This window comes from Coturnix japonica, chromosome 2 (assembly GCF_001577835.2).
Source record: "Coturnix japonica isolate 7356 chromosome 2, Coturnix japonica 2.1, whole genome shotgun sequence".
NCBI lineage: Eukaryota > Metazoa > Chordata > Aves > Galliformes > Phasianidae > Coturnix > Coturnix japonica.
The window spans coordinates 50,686,078-50,699,693 of record NC_029517.1 but is presented as its reverse complement, the minus strand read 5'-3'; the positions used below and the strand labels follow the sequence as shown (position 1 = coordinate 50,699,693).

Below are 13,616 nucleotides of genomic sequence, written 5' to 3'. Positions count from 1 at the left end.
TTTATTTTAGGAAGCACTGCAAAACAATTTTGTAAAGCACTTTGTGGAAAGTAACCTGGATATTGACCTGGAAAAGCTCTTTCAAAAAATGCAACTATATGGTATGTCTAAGAAAGTACATGCATTGATTACCCTTATTAGATTTTTAATTTAATATTAAAACTGCATTTAGTTGGATTTCAGTATTCTACCTGCTTAGATGAAATTAAAATAGTAGGCTTGAAATTCTATTGTTAGTCTCATATATTTCTAAACGTCTTAGTTTCTGTGTCAGATTTGTCCATTGGATAAGATTGATGACTGAAAAAATCTGGTAATGAATTAGAAGTGGCAAACTGTCATGGGGCACTTACAAACTTAGGAGCTACATTTATAAGGAGGGAGTGAATATGTAATCTCAGTAGCTACAGTACAATTATTTAGCAGTAAATTTTTTCAGTAATTTTGAAAAAAATCCATATGCTTTCAATGGAGATAAATTGGGTTGGGTATGATATGTGTATAATCAATACAAGGAAATGCCATCTATATCTCCTCTTAGTAGAGAGAGAATTCCATGTACACGACACTGAGCCCCAGTAAAGCATTAGATATGGTTAATATCATGGAGCAGCAAGGCCAGGCTCAGGTTGCCAGAGTAATCAGGGTCAGACCCAGCCCTGGGATGGCAAAGCAGGACCGTAGAGATGGTGTCCAAGAAAAGATAACACCCTATAAGAGGAGACTGGTACTCAGATCAGTAATTCCAAGGTTAGGCCAGCATGGGGCTACCCAGCAATGTTCTCTGGGTCCCTGTCATCCATAGCTGCATCCTTTCAGCCCTGATGCTGAGCTCCTGGCAGCTAGACTTCTAGGCTACTTAGTTTTAAACAATTTGATAATTTGAAAAAAATAACTGATGTGTTCCACCATCATTAAGTCAGTGCATTCTAATGGAAATTGTCACTGGCAGCATCAGAAGGAACAGTCCATACCAAGGAAGAGTCTAATGTAATTTAAGAACAGCTTATAATCATGAGGACTGAAGAGAGAAGTGACAGAGAATGCAGTAACAGACATCATGCACCAAGGGGGCTTGATGCTTCTCAGGAAAGGGTAGTAGTAAGAAAAACAGATCTGTGTAGTCTGTCAACGAACATTAGGGTAATTAGGGTAATTACAAGCTAGGCATTAATCTATTTCAGTCATTTGTGGAGGGAAGGCTGTGAAAAAATCTTAGATGCTTTCCTGAAGGGGCTGTGTGACCTGTATTGTAGGGGGGACGGGAAAAGGGGGGAGGAAATGGTTTACAGATTAGTAAGTCTTCCCTACTGTTTACAGTTAAATAATTAAGTCTGTATCTTAAAAAATAAAACTAAATAACTGAGTACTTGAAGTGCAACTTTTATTTGATTTTGGTACCTGCCTCTAGGCAGGAGATGGATAAAATCCACCAACACTGGGAGCTGGTATATACTGAAATGTGTCCTCAGTTTAGTTGTACTATTGCACTGAGATGGTGCTATTTGTGGTTGGCATGAGCTGAAGTTCTTAGCTTTTCTTTTGCATACATAGGATTTGAGATTTAATTGAAGTTGATGGCCTTAATTTGAAAGCCAATACTAGCTGCATGCACTAAAAACATAGCAAATACTGTCCATAACTCAATCCAGAAAGTAAGAGATTTGGGCACAGTATCCTCTTTAGGCTGAGGAGCTCAAAATTCTGTCTGCCATCTCTCAGGAGTATTTGCTTAACCACTGCATTGTTGCCTAGTCTGGTTCAGGAACAGTTTGCCCATCATGGTGAAAGCGGACCACAGTAAAATTAAAATACAGGAACAGAAATACTGAACTGGAAAGTTAGAAGCAGGGAAGACAAAGTCTCTTAAACTACATGCATGACCTCCTGGAAATATAACTGTCAGTGTATTAATTAAGCAGCAGATGTATTTGGTTTGTACAAACTTAACACAGGGAACTGTATGACAGATTGTGGGCAAACTATCTCGTTAAGATATGAAATCATAAGGTATATCTTCACTGTTGCAGACACTTCATCACAGAAGTCTGTGCAAAGATTTCTCAAGCTGTAGCTTTTTAACAGTCAGAGACATCTGGCTGTAATAAATGTTTAATTGTCTTGGACTGAAAATACAGGAAATCATTGAAGTAGGACAGCTTATGAAACCAGAATATATTTTAATGTAATAAATTGATAAATTTATCATAAAAAGTGAAAAATCAATATATGTGATAGATCATTCAGGTTTTATGCCTATGTTAAGCTGATCTTGATCCAGAGTGTCAGAGCGCTCTTCTGCATTTACACTTTGACATTTCTTTTAACAGATATGTTTACAATGAGATGCCTTCTATTTATGCTCAAGTCCAAGGTGCTTGTGTTTGTATGCTTTTACTTCACTATGATGCTATAAATACAAGTAATGGGGTTAGAAACATTGCATTTACCCTGCAACATCTGTTGGAAAGTTTCATGTGACGCTGAGTGAATTGATGCAGATTTTTTTTTTCCTTCTTCTAAATGATTATGCTAGGAGACCACTTGCAAAGTTACAAATCTCTAAAGCTGTTTTAGAGAGAATTGTGTTAGTTTTCCTTATCTGGAAATACTGAAATGCAGACAGACAAGTTTATGTTTTTCTTCTTAAACTCATCTTCACTTTGTGAACTAGGCTTGTGTGGGCATTGCAAGTCTATCTCTCTATGCTTGCTTTCCAATCCAGCAATTTGCAATCATCTCATGGGTGTAACCAATTTTGTATAAGCCCTATCCTGCTAGAGCTTATGAGCTCTTTGCTGGGAGCAATCCTTAGAAACCTCTCAAGAGGCACAACGAAGCAACTGTGCAGCAAACTTTTCTTTTTATGTTCTTGCTCCCTGACTATTCCTATTGTCTTTCAGCCTTCCTCAGTAATTTCTCCTAGAAGTACAGTGTATTTCATGTCTAAGGAATTTCTTTTGGCTACGTATGACCTGTAATGTAACAGCGAAGATTAAAACAAACAAAACAACGGGCAACTTTCCTGCCTGGCTTTTTCCTCTACTGCTCTCATTGTCATTAAACAGTTGCCATGTATGTATAGAAAGCTGGAAGCAAACAAATAAACTCTAAAGTCATCACTGAATCCTGTGCTGATTCAAAAATTACTGCTATCTTCCAATTTTTCTTGCTGCCTTTCACTTAAATTGTGCTTCTGCCTTATGGCTTTATAGAAAAGAGTTATATTTTCTCCCTATTACTTAACTGTGCATTGAATGAAATAAGTGGGAGATGAGGGATGAATTCTATGTAACAAAGCATGAAGGTATGAGTATAAACAGCTTTGCTGAGTTTTTTATCCATTGTTACTAGATTTATAATTGAGAAAGATAAAAGATAAACTTAACTCTATATTTTTATTCTCAAGCTTTCCTGTGAATTGTATTTGTTCACATACAAGTTTACTACTTTGCCCTTGTGAGGCTGCATCTGGAGCACTGTGTTGAGGCCTGAGGCCTCTAGCACAATAAGGATGCAGAGGTTTTGGAGTTAGCCTAGAGGGGAGCTAAGAAGATGATCAGAGGGCTGGAGCACCTCCTATGATAACAGGCTGAGGAAGGTGGGCTTGTACAGCCTGGGGAAGAGAAGGCTGTGGGGTGACCTCATTGTGGCCTTCAAGAACTTCAAAGGAGCTTATAATCAGGAGGGAGACTGAATTTTTACACAGTCTGATAGTGATAGGAAAAGGGGGAATGGTTTTAAACTATAAAAGGGGAGACGTATATTAGATATTAGGAGGAAATTCTTTATTTAGAGTGGCGAGGCACTAGCACAGGCTGCCCAGAAAAGCTGAGGCACTTTAAGGCCAGGTTGGATTGGGTCCTAGACAGCTCAATCTGGTGTATGGCAGTCTTGCCCATGGCAGGGGAACGTTTTAAAAGTTAAACTGTTTTACTTACCTTTTTTACTTTAATTTTATTGTGGACTGTTTTCACCACGATGGGCAAACTGTTCCTGATCTAGACTAGCCAACAATGCAGTGGTTATGCAAATAATCCAGAGAGATGGCAGATAGAATTTTGAGCTCCTCAACCTCAAGAGGATACTGTGCTAAAATCTCTTTCAGGACTGAGTTATGGATACTACTTGCTATGTTTTTAGTGCATGCAGCTAGTACTAGCTTTTAAATCAAGGCCATTAGGCCATTCTGTGATGTACAGACGCTGTTTCTGTGCTAGAGTACAGAAGTTCCTGCAGACTGTGAAATGTGATTTGAGAAACATTGATCTATGCGATACTCCAAGGAAGTAGTAAAGTCATTATTTTTCTATGCTAAAATATTCAATAGTGTAATCACTGAGATTTTTTTCAAAACAGTTAAATATTTTATTTTAAATTAAGACCTTAAAAGGATCAGCTGTTTATATATGTATACAGTTATATATTTATGCACACTTATAAAAATAAATGATAGCTTAAACCTATTGGCATTAATATCTGTAATACTCTGTTCTAATGCCACAAAACAAGTAAAAACATATATTTCCTTTTTTGCGCTCCTGAAGGGTAGTAATAAGACGTTTGATGCTGTTTCCTCTCAACCTATGAATTTACTTTATCACTGCTTGCTTGTCTTCTGAGTTATAGACTTCTGATTCTTGTGATTCTCCTATGTTGATCTTTTTCCTTCTCACTGGTAATCGTGTCTTTTCTTCAGACTGCTACACACATCTTTCCACTTGCCTTCCCATTGTATTATTTCCTGTGCTGCTGCTGAGTAACACCTACAATCCAGGATTTTTTGTCACCACTGTTACCAAATGAGGTCATCTTTTATCTTTTTCAAAGCCTGTCTATTCAAGCGAGTCTCTAAAAATTTAAGAAGAAAACTTGTTGGGTGCTTTATAATTTATTTTTGATTACCTGAGAAATTCAGTTGTTTCCATTAAATACAGATAAATTTAGATTTATTTCTAGCCCATGCTATTCATTTGCTTATTCTCTAAAACATAAAGGTATAGCACTGTTCTCTAAAAGTAGATGGAGGTCTGAACTCCTTCAAAGGCTCAGCTCTCTTGCAGGTAAACATGATCATAGTGAAAATGGAGAAGTTTTAGTTTTATCCAGCCGTTTTTTTGCTGTTTTTTTTTTTTTTTTTTAAGATGGAGTGTGTGAATCAAAATGCTTGTATCCTACAGAACAGCTTGCTTGAAATATTTCCAGTGTCAAGAAGATAAGAACTAGCCTATACATTTCTAGATTAAAGAGATGGTTCTCTCAAGTACAGTAACTCTCTTGTACTTGTGGAATTGTTTATGGAAGGATAAGGAAATGTTTTAAGTCCTATGTCTTAGAGGACCTTATCTGTTTTTTGTGGAACTCGTTATATATTTATTATTCTGAACTTTAAGGGAAATGTAGTCGAGGGCTCGTAAAAACTGATGTAACCTGAACTATCACAATTTCTCAGTAATATTAAGCTTTTAAAAATCTTCCCTTTTTAATGTAAAAGTTAATTACTCATATGGGGTATGAAAGTTAGAACCTACATTTTGTTCTGTTTAATTCATCAAAGCTAAGACAGCCTAATTTGTTTCCTCTTTTAGAAATGATGATGGGCAAGACACTTAACAGCTCAGCAAGTAGACAAATTGACCTGTTGTCACAGCTCATAGTAAATATTTCTTCTTGTGTATTACTGGATCGTTTCCAGCCCTTTGAGTCTGTTGATAAATTGGAGGAGAAAGCTCATGAACTCATGCATCAAAATAATTTTTTGGCTAGTAAGTATCACATTTAAAATGCATGTTGACAAAAAACATTAGAGTTTAGTTGCTGTCTGTTACAGATCTAGTTCTTGAACCAGCACCTCAGAGAAACAGACATCTTAGCCAACACAGAATGAAACTGTCATGTTGTAGGTCCATTTTGCTTCCACTTAAATAAGGGAGGATCATATAGAAAAGAAACCTGACATAAGCCTCATGTTTTTTTGGCATCATGGCCTCATACATGCTTTAAGAGAACATGGAAGATGGCTTTTTTTGAGGGACCTAATGTGCCCATTGCACAACTATTCTCAGTTATAGACTTATATTACTTTCTGTTGTAAGATGAGAAACTGATGTTGAATTTACCTTGCTTTCCTTTTAGCCTTTGAAGTTGTAATATGCTTATCAGATGTCTTAAAAAATTAAATGATTTCTTAAGTTGGAAAATGAGTTTGAAAAAAAAATATATATTTCCAGTGGAGTAAAATATAATTTTTATTTCTGAAAGTCAAGGGATCATTGAGATATCGTTCCTTTCCTAAAGAAAGTCAACTTTTCGCACTTATCAGGAAAAACTAAAATATCTGTCATCCAAAAGAAAAAAAAGAAAAATGCCAAGTACTTGACTTAACCTTTCCAACTACAGATAAAACTTTTCTTCATGTGCTGGAAAAGAGAAACATGCAAGTTCTTCTGTGCTAAAGCAGAAGTGAAGTAACTGACTCAGATATTAAAAAATCATAGTGGATTGGTACTGTTTTCCTTGTCTCCCAGGATGGTTAACCTTTGGACAAAGTTTGTAACTGCTTTCTTTTATGGAATGGAATAGGAATTAGTCTTCATGAATGGGTTCTGTATGGAAATAAAGAAAATAGACTACAGTTCAAAAAAGCAAATCACAGTAATTTTCTTATGTAAAACAGTTATTTTAAACCCATTTAGTGTGAATGAATATAGATGTGAAAAAAGTTGGACTGTATGAAACCCACCATTCTTGAGTGGGTGTCAGGAGATGTTAAAAGACCAGGAATTAGCTCTGTTGGCTATGTAAATAATATGCCATTTAGGCTTGAGTATGAAGTGCTTTTTCTTCTTGTCAGGTATCATTTTCAGTGCACCCAAGAACAAGACGCCAGATTCCAGCAATCTCCTTACACAGCACATTTCATATACAATTAGAACCAGCATTCTGTATAGCATGAGAACAGATTTGATTAAAAACCCAGCGTGGAAATCTCATCCCCAGAAGCTGCCATCTGATGGGTTTAAATACAATCATATCTTTATTCCTCTTCAAGACATGATTGAAAGGGCAATAATTTCAGCACAGACTGGGTTAGATATCTCAGAGCCAGCAATTCAGGTCCAAGCCATGCCTTATCCTTGTCATACCAGTGATCTGTAAGTAAACTTTGGACTTGTTGATTCAATTATATGATTAGGCTAACACTAGAGAATTTAGTGAGCTAGTAGATCTTTGTAATGATTAAATATATAAACTAATGCAGAACTGAACCAGTATGTTCAATATGAGTATTGCACATGTTGAGATGGGACTCCAAAACATGACGCTAAATGATACCCTCCAAGGTATTTGCATCTATACTTTATAATAGTCTGCTGGACAGAAACTGTGCCAACATGTTGCGTGATCCGCTTATACCCTAAAGGGAGCTCACATTCCATTATCAGTTGGCCTGTTTGCAAACTTAGAATTGGCTCACAATATCACTGTGATGAAATATGGTGCAAAATTTGTACAAGCAAAAGAGAAATTGGAGGATTGTTCTTTGTAAAATCATCAAAACATCCTGAGTATTAGAAATTATAGTTGGTGATGAGACATTTTTCAATGGAGTAAAATTTGGCTGTCTCATGTTGATGCTTAATGCATGTATTTGAGTTCTGTCCTAGCAAAAGATTACATTAGTTCTGTTGTTGTCATAAGCAAATATAGATTTATACAAATACATGCATTTAGCTTGTTGCATGAAATATAACTGAGTTTAACTGAATAAGAATATTTCTAATTGCTTGTGTCAGATCTTATTTTATGCATAATGTGAGAATTGTTGTAGTAATACACAATACTACAAAATCTTTTATCTCTTTCATAGATTTTTGAACAATATAGGGTTTTTTTTCCCACTTATGATGATGTTAACATGGATGGTTTCTGTTGCTAGTATGGTTCGCAAGCTGGTTTATGAAAAAGAAATTCATCTTGAAGAGGTAAGGGAGAACTAAGCTTCTGAAAATAAAATGTGAAGTATGCTGAGATACAAAGCATTAAACATTTAGGTATATTTGTGTACACATAAATCTTGCTGTTCTAGTTTTTCCTTGTTTTTATTCTGGGTAGAAACTTCAGATTCTAGCTGCTGAGTTTGAGTGTCAGTACACTTAGTTTGCAAATGTTTTCCATAGCAAAAGATCCATAACATTTGAAGGTGGAAACTTGAAGTCTCGTGATTAGAATGGTTGATATTTTGTCTTCTTTTTCATGTTTAGACATATTTGGCCTAATATGATAAATCTGCCTGTATTAAATTAAAAACTTGCTACGCACTATGTAATTGTTAGAAATGTGAAGGAGGATGAAAAAGTGAGAGAACTATTTGTGTAGATCAAGAACTAGTCTCAGCAGGTGATAAGCATATTGACAGACCGAGGGTTTTATAGTAAATTTTATGTAGAGATTTATTTATTTATTTATTTTTAAGAACTGTACTGATCTTTATTCTTTTCAATTGTCTTCTTTCAATTTGGGAAATTATTTAATTTCTCTAATCTTTGATTTGTAAGATGGATTTTGGAATGTGCTGTTCTAACTTCAGATCTCTCTGCTGTATTATCTTGCAGTATATGAAGACAATGGGAGTACATCCAGCCATTCACTTCTTTGCTTGGTTCCTGGAGAATGTAATTGTGCTCACAATAAGCAGCTGTGCACTGGTTGTCATTTTAAAAGCGAGTGGTATCTTTGCTTATAGCAATGGTTTCCTCGTCTTCCTTTTTCTCCTGGATTTTGGAGTGACAGTTATTATGTTAAGCTATTTTTTGGGAGTTTTTTTTCGCAGTGCCAATACCGCAGCTCTGTGTGCCAGCCTCGTGTATATGATCAGTTTTTTACCCTACATAGTTTTGTTGGTCTTACAGAACCAGTTGAGTTTTACCAAGCAGATTATAATGGTAAATATTTTTTTTCGTTCTCTGTTTTTGTTTTCCCTTGTTCAGCCACATACCTTAATTCCAAAACTTTAGATTATAATTTTCTTATTTTATCCCATGTTTTTCTTTTGCTTTTGTGTTTCACTGGAAATAAGTTACTCTTTTCTTGATAGCCAATTGAGCAAATATTTTGATTGGAGAAAGGAATAAAAAATAAGCTTTCAGGGAAATTTTACAAGTGTGAAGAAGTGCAGAGAAAGATTCCTCATGTGCATAATATCTCTAAATACTTTTTCTTCAAAATATTTGTTCCATTATTATTGCTTAGTTCTACAATGGATTTATATGAGCAGAGTCTGTTATGTTGAAAAATATGTCCAATTAGTCTAATTTTTTGCCTAGAAAAACTTGAACAAATTATTGTCACGGCTGTGTTTCCTCTTGCAGTGTCTCCTTTTTATGCCAAATTTGATAAATGCACCAAATTTTTTAGACACATTTTTTTCTGAAGGAGATTTAGAATTAAGGTGGTCTGTTTTCTTTTTGGTAAAAAATGCATTGGGTTGCAACTGCTGTAACTCCAGAAGCAGAAGCAATTAGGTGACTAATTAATGCAATTACCTACTGTGAGCTAAAACATTTCATCTTAAGTATTGAGGCATTTCACATTTGTTCTGAGCACTTTTAGTATAAACCATTTGCACAGACTTCGGTTGCTTAATGCCAATCAACAGTAGATGTACTACACATCTTTATCTTCAATAGATCATAGCAGGGATTTCAATGTTAATAGAAAAAAATATATTCTGTATGTAAATGTTGCTAGTCATCCCTTAAAAGATTAATATAGATATCCAGCCCTCTAGCTGCTGAATCACGATCATCCCAATCTCATTGTTTTTGCATGAAAGTGATTTTTTTTTTTTTTTTTTTTTTTTTTTTTACTTATTTTTTTAATTGAGAACAGCTGAGGATTAGATCAGGAATTTATCTAATGGCTTTCTTGTTAATACTGTTGAAAATATGTTTCCTTGCCATTGCTTCATATCTATGTCCCTTCTTGTTTTTTTGGTATGCTATAAGCTGTTTTATGCCTATGTACTGTCTTAATGTACCATATCCCAAGTTGGACGTCAAATATCATCAACATAAAATGGAAACTGTATTTCACACTTTATGGCTTTGTTCCTTTAAAAGATGTACACACAAAATCACATTAAGATGATGGAATACTTTACCATATGTTAGAAATGGAAAATGTTTTTCTGCTTGGTACTTTTTTGTTTCAATTGGTCAGATAAAATATATCAATTCTTTGCATAAATGTAAGTGCAAATGGAAGATTGCAGTATTCAAGCATAAAAAGGCACAAAGAATTTCTTGTTATTTTGTCATTTTCTCTCCCACAGGGGGAGAAAAGTAGATATCAGATAAGTTGCAGTTTAAAATCACTGTTATTGACAAATAACTCAGATATGCTGCAATTGCTGACAGTCATGCAGCAACATGTGAAAAATGGGATGGAATTTAAAGAGAGGAAAGAGGCCATCAAGTGGGATGGTAGAAACTTGGACATATAAAAGGCAGGGACTCAGTTAATGGGAATTAACATGCAATCCATGCCACTGATGATTTTATTTTTATTTTTTTTTGTAATTAGCAACCTATGCTGTAGTTATTTATTCAGATAACTGGCAGGATGAGTGCCTTTCGTGTTAAATATTAAAGAAACCTTATTTAATTACTGTGTTTTAAAATAGTGGATAGAATGAACTTTAATCTCACTTTCAAACTATAGAACTTTATCTTTGAGTAACGCTTACTAATTTTTTTAATGCTTTTAATCTTCCCATCAGTCTTCACAAGATTGTCAGTGTTTTTACACTGATGATCAATCTTACTTTCATTTTATTTTGCATCACTGAACTTGGTAATTTTCCATTTTTAACTTTTCTCATACTGCATATATAATTTATGTTTCTTCTTGGAAGTTATTTCCCTTGGAAGAATGCGATCTCAGCAGGTAATACCCTTTGCACATGTTCCTGCTACCTCTGATCTTACAGAAATGCATAGAACCACTGCTCTTACTGCAGAAATTCTATTGGTTTACATGCTGTTATAGCGTTACATGTTATATATTTTCAGTATGTGGTGGATTTATAGTGGTCTAAAACTTGCAATAAAATTAAGTACTTCTTTCCATTATTGATAACTAGGTCAGCAGATCTCTTTAAGCTGGTGCAAATACCACTGGTATATGGGGGAGTAGAGATAAAATGTATAAGGAAATAATGACCACTAATCTATTTGAAACAGAGCAGTAGTAAATGAATTATTTGGTGCTCATATCATATTCTCCTCTGGTGTTGTAGTGTCTTCTCTCTACAACGGCCTTTGGGCAAGGAGTGTTTTTCATTACATTCTTTGAAGGCCAAGAAATAGGTAAGCTCTGTAGTTAAAAAACAAAACAAAAACAAAAAAACAAACAGAAAAACACCAAAGTTACTATTCTTTAAAAAAAAAAAAAAAAAAAGGAGTTGGAAATGTTTACTTTTTTATTGTATTCTTTAATCACAAGTAAACAGGGTATCTCATGGTGGAAGAGAAAAGCCTTGTTATCACCTTGAAAATCAAATTAAGCTTGTGCCACTTCCTATCAGTAAATTAAAGTGGGCTTAGAACTGCTCTTAGAACTGCAATACAAATGATTGAGAATCCTCACAGATGTCAGTAACATCTCTAACACTTTGTTCTCTAGTGAGGATTTCTACAGAGATTTCTTTGAGGTAGACGTGTATGGTTTCACATGTACGCTTGTGTATAACATGGTAGAGGTTGATGAAAACAGTATGGTACAGGGTAAAATTGATGTTATTCACTCTCAAAGTAATGCTAACATAAATGTTTAATCTGTATGTAAATGTACAAAATATTGTACATTTGTATATTTGTATTAAAATATTTTGTACTTTTCTCATTTGTAACCTTATTTGTAGTCAACTCATGTATCAGCCAGCCTGTCTCTATGAGCTTGGAGACAGGCAGTGAAATTTTCCCTGAAAGCTACTGTGCAAGTGCAAAAATGCGTTTAAGTGAACCCTTCTATCTCTATGCTATGTGCTGCCCCTGTTGATGCGGAAGTTGGAGAAGTATTGGGACCTTGAGAACTATCTACAATGGTTTTATGTATTTAAGTATAGAAAATAATGTAATCTATATTTTACTACTAGTAAGGTGGATTGATACTAATAACAATATATATTTCAAACCACTAAGTATAGGAAAAATGTCATAATTATACAAAGGTTAATGAGTGAAAGTTTCTTGCAAAAAAATACTGCAGTTTTTCACTGGGCACTTCATCAAAATGATTTGTCTTTGCTGAAGAAAGGGCAAAATGTACTTGTAAAAAACAGCTCTTCTTTAGAATGGTAGAAAAAGACTGTAGAACCAGTGTCGTGAACCCTTCACTGCAAAGGGTTCCCTTTTTTTTTTTTTTTAAAGAAGAAAAATACAATGCTACCATTTGTTTACTTCTATTTTACTTTTCCTTTTACAAATATGATAGCTTTCTGTGGTGCTGATTTTTTCCACCTTCTTTATTCTTTTCATGTCTTTTCAATTAAATACTTTTATGAAGCAATTATTTAGCATGCTTGTAGTTTTGGTTTAATTCTAAATACACTCAGTGCGTACAAATACTTGCTTCTTAGTTAAATTTACAGTTTTCAGCTTTAACATTGTAGACATCTTTGTGTAACCAATTACTTGTAATAGCACCAATATATGCTAAAACCTGATTTATTGAAGAAGTCAGCACCTCATTTTGTCAGTCATAATTCTTTTTCTTTTGGTAAATTAAGGACCATCTAAATCTCCATAAATTGCCTTTCTACAGCAACTTTTCTGTATTTTCTCAGTAAAAGTGTCACCTGCTGTTCGAAACAGAGGCTTGAGTGGCATAGCAATTCATTTCTATTCGTTGTGATTACTGTTATTACATACTTTTTATTCTGTCAGTGCTTAAATACCCAGAAGTGAATGTTTTTGATTTTTGTGGTCTTTAATTCTGTATTTAGCTCTGACCTTCTAAAAATTATTGCTCTTACTACTACTACCAGGAATTCAGTGGAATAACATGTACCAGCCAATGGTGCAAGGAGGATACATGACCTTTGGATGTACCTGCTGGATGATGTTCTTTGACTCCATTTTTTATTCTGTAGGTGGCTGGTATTTCAGCAATATTATCCTAGGTAAGAATTCTTATCATATTATATATTTTTGTAGCATCTATAGGTGCAATTACTGAATTGAATTGATTGAGATGGCTTTCTTCATTGTACAAAACTAAAACAAAACCATGTATTTTGTCTGAGTAAGGCTTTATGTGTCAAAACAGCCTGGTTGCATTTAGGAACTGGTTAGAAGGACTTTCTTCTCAATAAATATTGAATAGTACTGAAAAAAATGACTCGCTTTTGTAGCCAAATGTGAAATCAGCCTTGTTTATAAGTATGACAAATATAGCAGAATAGAAATAATAAGGTTGGAAAAGACCTCTAAGATCTTTTTTTCCAACTGTCCAGCTACTACTAATATTGCCTACTAAATTGTGTCCCTAACTACTGCATCTACTCATTCCTTAAAACACCTCCAGGGATGGTGACTCCGACACTTCCCTGGGAT

The 13,616-nt window shown here is 34.7% G+C and overlaps 1 protein-coding gene across 1 annotated transcript in view; it reads left to right on the top strand.

Annotated features, from left to right (window-relative positions):
* ABCA13 (ATP binding cassette subfamily A member 13) overlaps positions 1-13,616 on the top strand; it is a 164,803-nt gene that overhangs the window by 53,450 nt on the left and 97,737 nt on the right. Inside the window, exons 27-33 of the mRNA XM_032442584.1 lie at positions 11-101; positions 5,589-5,765; positions 6,854-7,154; positions 7,871-7,985; positions 8,616-8,945; positions 11,300-11,369; positions 13,049-13,183. Of these exons, the coding sequence (XP_032298475.1) occupies positions 11-101; positions 5,589-5,765; positions 6,854-7,154; positions 7,871-7,985; positions 8,616-8,945; positions 11,300-11,369; positions 13,049-13,183 (1,219 nt within the window). The remainder of the gene's footprint in view (positions 1-10; positions 102-5,588; positions 5,766-6,853; positions 7,155-7,870; positions 7,986-8,615; positions 8,946-11,299; positions 11,370-13,048; positions 13,184-13,616) is intronic.